General features: G+C 41.7%; 1 protein-coding gene across 1 annotated transcript in view; it reads right to left on the reverse strand.

The window, feature by feature from the left end:
- Window positions 1–5027, reverse strand: part of EXOSC10 (exosome component 10) — a 68286-nt gene extending 63259 nt beyond the window's left edge. Inside the window, exons 1-3 of the mRNA XM_030222265.1 lie at window positions 4873–5027; window positions 3356–3492; window positions 1878–2001 (exon numbers count right to left, since the gene is read on the reverse strand). Of these exons, the coding sequence (XP_030078125.1) occupies window positions 1878–2001; window positions 3356–3492; window positions 4873–4980 (369 nt within the window). The 5' untranslated portion in view covers window positions 4981–5027. The remainder of the gene's footprint in view (window positions 1–1877; window positions 2002–3355; window positions 3493–4872) is intronic.
- Between the last annotated feature and the right edge of the window lie 1747 nt (window positions 5028–6774).

A 6774-nucleotide genomic window follows, 5' to 3' on the forward strand; every position in this document is an offset into this window, starting at 1 on the left:
CCCACCAAAAGCTGTGAGGTAATACTTTTTAGTCATAGATAAGGGAGTAGAAAGAGAAGGTTCTCTTTTCCTAAGACTCTGAACAGTTAAGACTTCATAACCTGTGAGCAGCTATATCTTGTTCCTGAACTCCCCAGGTACTATTTAGGTAGTAGATAAATGTCCATTTAGTTATCTGTTATTGCCTGTTCTTTTCCACCTGTTTATTTGATTTACTGTTCTACTCCAACAATAAACCTGATTAGTTTATTAAATCTGCTGACCTGGACCGACTAAGAATCCTGGTGGTTTGTGTTTTGGTCTGTGGGTGATTTCTGGAAACTGTGGGACTCCTGAGAATGTGACCCCAGTAACCTAGAAATCACTGGTGAATAACCTGAGAGTGGGAGACTCGTCCAGAGGCAAGTGAGACCCAGTCAGTGGGGTGGAGGGTGCTAGTATAGAACACAAGCGGCAGGTGCAGGCGGGCCTGAGCTGTGCTGGGAACAGACCCTCCAGGTGGCCGCAGGGTTAGTCCCAGGCGTTTCATTACACCCCTTCAGACAGCACTACAACTATGGGACACTATAGGAAGCATGTTTAAACCACAACAAAAAGTATTTTTTTCACTCAGCACACAATGGAAGATATGGTCAAAGAAGTCAACATAGCTAGGTTTAAAAACGTTTTAGGTTAAGTTCCTGGAAATGTCCATAAACTATTTGTGGCGAAACAGGGGGTTTTCAAGCCTGTGAATTGTATTAAATGTTTCCATGTAGTGTATTTCTCTTGTTTGGCCAGCAGGTGGTCTGTTTTCTGTTTTAAAGCTGTTGCAGAGAAGGCGGTTTTGGCCCTGTGGAAAGGCAACCTGCAATGCACTGGCCAGGTACTTCAAAGTTGGTGCTCTGATTGGCCCTGGAGTTCAAATCCAGCCAGGGGGTACTGGATTTTCCCCAGATAGGGAGTGCAGAGGGTAAACATCTCTGCTCTGAGGCCCTGTGAGTAATGTTTTCCTGAAACTCACCAGGCAGTGACAAAATGTTTTGATAATTTTAATACTGATCCTTATTCAGTTACCTGTTATTGCTTGTTGTTTTTCCATCTGTTTTATATCGTCCACTGTTCTATTTCTGTGATAAACTCATTAGTTTATTAACTCTGATGTCTTGGACCGACTAAGAATCCTGGTGGTTTGTGTTTTGGGTCTCTGAGTGCTTTAACTGTGGGACCCCTGGGAGTGTGGATCCAGTGTCCTAGAAATAACCGGGGAAAAACCTGAGAGTGGGAGATTTGACCAGAGGAAAGCGGGACCCAGTCGGTGGGTGCACTGTAGAGCACAAGTGCAGGCAGACCTAAGCAGTGCTGGGGACAGACTCTCCAGGTGGCCGCAGTGGGTGCTAGGCATTTCATGACACTACTAGTCATGTAGATTAGAAAACGTCACGGTTTATCTCGAATCAGCAACAACAAATGAGATCTTGTGTGAACTTGTGATCTGGATTGCCCACAGTCAGAGACAATGTACTGGGCTTGATAAACCTTTGTCCTGAACCAACATGGCGCACTTTTTGTACTTTTAAGAAACCACATGAACCCATACTGGCTGGTAACTGATGTCCAGAGAACACTGGGCCTCCACAGCTAGAAGAACATCATTTCATACCACTCTTATATCTCCAGTCCCTTACTTTTCAAATACTTCCGACTGAGGTTTTCACATTTTGTGCTCAATAGTTCTGTACGGACTGGAGCAGTAACCAAGTGTCTATAGTTTCCCAAAAAGACATCTTTTTTATGTTATCAGAGAACACAAAGAAAACAGTTCAGTGCAAGTAATCAGTTGAAACACAGTTATTCACCCCATCAATGAGAGTATTTGCTGTGGAGACCTCACTTACCACTCTTTCCAGAATGACATCATTAGAATCAATGAGCAAATCAAATTTGTCCTCCAGCTCTGTGACTTTGCTGCTATCCTTGATGTGGCTGCGACAGCCGTGGTACTGCATGATTCTGCTCATACTGTGGAGAAAGAACATTAGCAGTAAATTTGAAACACTAAGTTCATACCCGACATACGAGTGAGGCTCATCCTAAAGAAACAGCTCCCCACCACATTCAGCCCCAGGGGGGGAGAAGACAGCTATGAAGGATGACCCCCTCTTCCCGTCACTACAAATGAAACCAGCCCAAATGCAGAGATAACAAGGTGTGAGTTTGGGTTTCTGTCTATAAGTGTTGCTACAAGAAGATGGCTGAGTGCAAACGAGTAAACTGCAGTCTCTTTTTTCTTTTTTTGCAGACTGGCAAATTATTTTTATCTTCTTGCTCAGATTTGTGAAATTAAGCTCATGGGCACAACTTCAGCTGCTTCAACATTACACTCTTATTGTTCACAATCCACATAAAGGGAATGTCTTTAACTGGGCACTCAAAGTTAAGCACCAGCTATATGTATGAATATACAGAATACTGTCATTAAACGTAAGAATAGCCATACTGGGTCAGACCAATGGTCCATCTAGCCCAGTATCCTGCTTGTCACAAGTATCTGGCAGAAACCCAATTAGTAGCAAAATTCCATGCTACCGATCCCAGGGCAAGCAGTGGCTTCCCCCATGTCCATCTTAATAATAGACTATGGACTTCTCTTCCAGGAACTTTTTTAAGCTCAGATATACTAATCGCTGTTACCGCATCCTCCAACAAGTTCCAGACCTTAAGCCTAGTGGTTAGAGTGGTGGACTTTGGTCCTGGGGAACTGGGTTCGATTCCCACTGCAGGCACAGGCAGCTCCTTGTGACTCTGGGCAAGTCACTTAACCCTCCACTGCCCCAGGTACAAATAAGTACCTAAGCCGCATTGAGCCTGCCATGAGTGGGAAAGCGCGGGGTACAAATAAAAAAAAAAAAACTATTCTTTGAATGTGAAAGTATTTTCTCCTATTTGTTTTAAAAGTATTTCCTTATAATTTTATTGAGTGCTCCCTGGTCTCCGTACTTTTAGAAAAAAAAAGAGTGAAAAATCGATTCACTTTTACACTTACAATTACAAATGGCAGCAAAAGACCTAAGCACTACTATGTAAGGGTGTATGTAAATGGCATTGTGTATAAATGCAATGGGGTGGGGGGTTCACATGAGCGGTGCAGCCACAGAATACTGTAAGTTACATGCACCCTTGCCACCCACAGTTACGTCAGGTCTATGGCTGGTGTAACTGTTGGCACCTAACTAAAGTGACCTGAGACCGAGGGCCCAGATGCCATTGTAGAATAGGCTCTCACTTTGCAGTATCAGTGTGCCCACTTATAGAATTACCCCCATGCCAAACTCATCTGTGCTGTGACAGGAAAATAAAACTGCTATGCTCCTACCTGTGCAGCAGCCGCTCACCCTGCATATCACAGAATGCCCGAAATCCTGGAAAACTGCGATAGAAATCATATTCATCACCACACTGAGGGAGTCCTGTGGAGGCTTTTGTAGCAGCAACCACCGCTCCAAGAGAGTGCTGTCAAAAGTCAAGCACAAGAAGTATAAGTTTTGATGATTTTTTCTCAATAACTCTGTTTCCTTTATGATGAGCTCTTTAATTTCTACTTGTTAGTACAGTATGTTTGTGCATATCCTGTATATTCTAATTAATAAATAGATTTCAAAGTATGATCAAATGCTGGTTTTGTTCAGCTCCTAACATGTATTTGAAATGGTAGGCCCTCTCTTCCATGGATGGTGGCAACGCTTTAAACTAACCATGACTGTCTCACTACAACAGTTCTTCAGCAATAAGCAGCTGTGGAAAGAAAGGCTCACTTGTATAAGTTACAGATTTAGATCTCGTTAGTCAAGACTATATTGTGCATTTACTTTTCATGCATTAACCAGCTAGTACCAATCAGATGTCACCTCTGTGGGGCAGCACTTTACAAAACCAGAACACTGTACCAGTGATTTCATGGTAAGAATCCAGAAAGTGAACTTTAAAACAATACAGGAACGTAAGACCTTTGAAGTCAGAATGATTAAATATTTTGACACCCACCAGACAGAAGATATGGGTTTTCCAGCCCATTATAAACCATAAAATTGTACTGCTTTGTCACCCTCCTATCTCCATGCATATCTCCCTGTCCCTCATCCACCCAACTCTTCCTGTCTCTCACTTATCCACCCCCATCCTGTTAGACTGTCACTGAAACGCTTTGATGTTTCACTTATATATACTGTCATCTACCAACATTTGCTTATTTCCGATCTGACCAAGAAGGGCAACTTTCGAAAGCTAATCAAGAAATGTATTAAGTTATGCCCAATAAAAAAGGTATCGTCTTATTTCCTTTTCCATGTTTTACTTCTATTAACTCTTTAGGAAAATTTATCAAGGCCTGCCTTGGGCCTTTTCTTTTTAATAGCCTGCTTTCCAGTCACATTTTTATTGTTAGAAAGAGAAAGCATATTGCTAATCAAGTAATGTCTAAATGTGTGATGAGACTAGCTTTTTCTGGAAAATCAGTGTAGCACATTAACATTCTCTAGGATTGCCACCTCATGCCATATCATCCAAAAAGGCTGATAAAGTTCTGCTTTTTCTCACAATATTATGCAAGAAACGTATAATAAAATCACAATTATAAATCCATTTACGCAATAAAGCAAAACCAGAAATGGATCCTCCTGCCTAAGTGATGCGAGATGAAATGACATCCTTACTTCTCACCTCTACGGTCACCTTTGTGTTTATATTTTGTATTTCTCTCTATTCTACTTGTTTCTCGATATCTGTTTTTCGGAGCTAAATACACGAATCACTCCACATCTCTCCCTACCAGCCCCACAACTTCCTGCCATACATCGGTCCGGTAACAACAACGAGCCCAACTTCAGTACACACCTTCACGAATGAATCTGCATCTTTGAAGCCTGGAAGTAGCTGCTCCCCACTCTCAGCACGCTCCATCTTCCACTGTAGGCCTCCTACTCCACTACTGGGCGCCGCCATCTTCAATCAGATCGGAACTCATAAACAATTCTCGCGAGAGCAGAGGCATGTGCAAGACTTGTCTGGTTGAATGGACCAAGGAGGTGAAGTAAACAGAAGATGGGATGACGTCAAAAGGTTGAAGCCACTTAGGTTTGTTTATATTTCACCTTCCCCACGGAGCCGGTTTTTTTTTTTTAATTTATCTTTATTAACATCAATACAATACATGCTTGCACAGTGCTAGATATTATACAATCCACCAGTACATCACGACGAGCCGTTTTTTCTAGCACACTCAAAACAAAGTAAACAAACCTATGAGAGAGATGCTGCATCCACGTTGTCGTTCTTTATTGTTAGGTAGCATTTTTTTTTATCCCACTTATATTTTAAAATATGCTCGCTTCTGCAGCATACGGATGTACTCAGACGAAGTATAATAACGGGCTAACTTTTCATAAGTAGAGTAATAATTTGTTATAAATCGTAATCAGTGTGTCATTTGGTGGGGCTGGTTGTAGGGACTCCCTAGCACTGTTATATTCGTGCAAAGATTTTTTTTTTCTCCTGGTAAAGGGCCACTAAAAGAGACGTCATGTTATGAGAATCAGGTGCTCAACATTTGCTAACATGGTCCAGTTCAGCACACTATTAGACGTCAAGTTCATACAAAGTTTATTATGTTCAGTGGAAAATAAATCTTTTGGCTCAGGCTGCTTGCTATGAGAATATTCCATCACTGTTTCATTATTGATACTAAGTATTATATATTAAGGGCATTTGCTGTAAATTGTAATTAGTTATCCCTTCCTTACATGCTAGTTTTGCTTTTTAAACCCAAAGGTGTATGCATGTAATAATATTTGAAAAACTGTCTATACTTAAGGCCATGATTTCTGAACATGCAGCATCATTAAAGGACAGACATTTAAATGCCCAGCTGGATATATATGGTAATTTCATCTTTGTTAAATATTTCAGACATACCAATTTCTCATTAAAAAAAAAAAAGAAGTGACATAATTGAGGGCAGGACATGATAGAGAGAAGCCTGCAGGGCCGGGCAGGATGCCACCGGCAGTCTCTGAGGTAGACTGGGAGGGGGGTAGAGAGACAGGCAGATGCCAGGTCACAAGTGGAGAAGAGGGCGAGAGAGTAGTGAGGCGCTGCCACTGCTAGGCACAGGGAAAAAAAAGATTTTTAAATGCTCCCAGGTTTCAACTAATTCATGTTGAATGTGGGATATAAATGTAAAAAATGATTAAAAATAAATAGAAACAGCTCTATATGATTTTGTATTCTTGTAATGTTAAATAACATTTACCAGGCGAGAAAAATCTCTGCACGAATATAACAGTGCTAGGGAGTCCCTATAACAAGCCTCACCAAATGACACACTGATTACAATTTATAACAAATTACTACCCTATCTATGAAAAGTTATTCTGTTATTATACTTCCTCTGTGTACATCCGTACGCTGCACAAGCCGGCATGTTTTAAAATATAAGTGGGATCAACTAAAAATGCTGCCAACAATAAAGAACGAACAACGCGAATGCAGCCGCTCATTTGTTTGCTTTGTTTTGAGTGTGCTAAATGACGGCTGCGCGGGGAAGGTGAAATATAAACGAACCTAAGTGGCTTCAACGTTTTGACGTCATCCCACCACCTCCGTGTGCGCTTCATGCACATCTAACCTGTAGGTTTCTGCTGTGCCCGCCTCCGCCCTGCAGGACGTTCTCATTAGCTACAATTGTGTAGCTCTTAACGCCTCGTTGGTTGAAAAGCTGCCAGTCGGCTTGCGCACGTA

The sequence above is a fragment of the Microcaecilia unicolor genome, chromosome 13, assembly GCF_901765095.1.
Source record: "Microcaecilia unicolor chromosome 13, aMicUni1.1, whole genome shotgun sequence".
Classification (NCBI taxonomy): domain Eukaryota; kingdom Metazoa; phylum Chordata; class Amphibia; order Gymnophiona; family Siphonopidae; genus Microcaecilia; species Microcaecilia unicolor.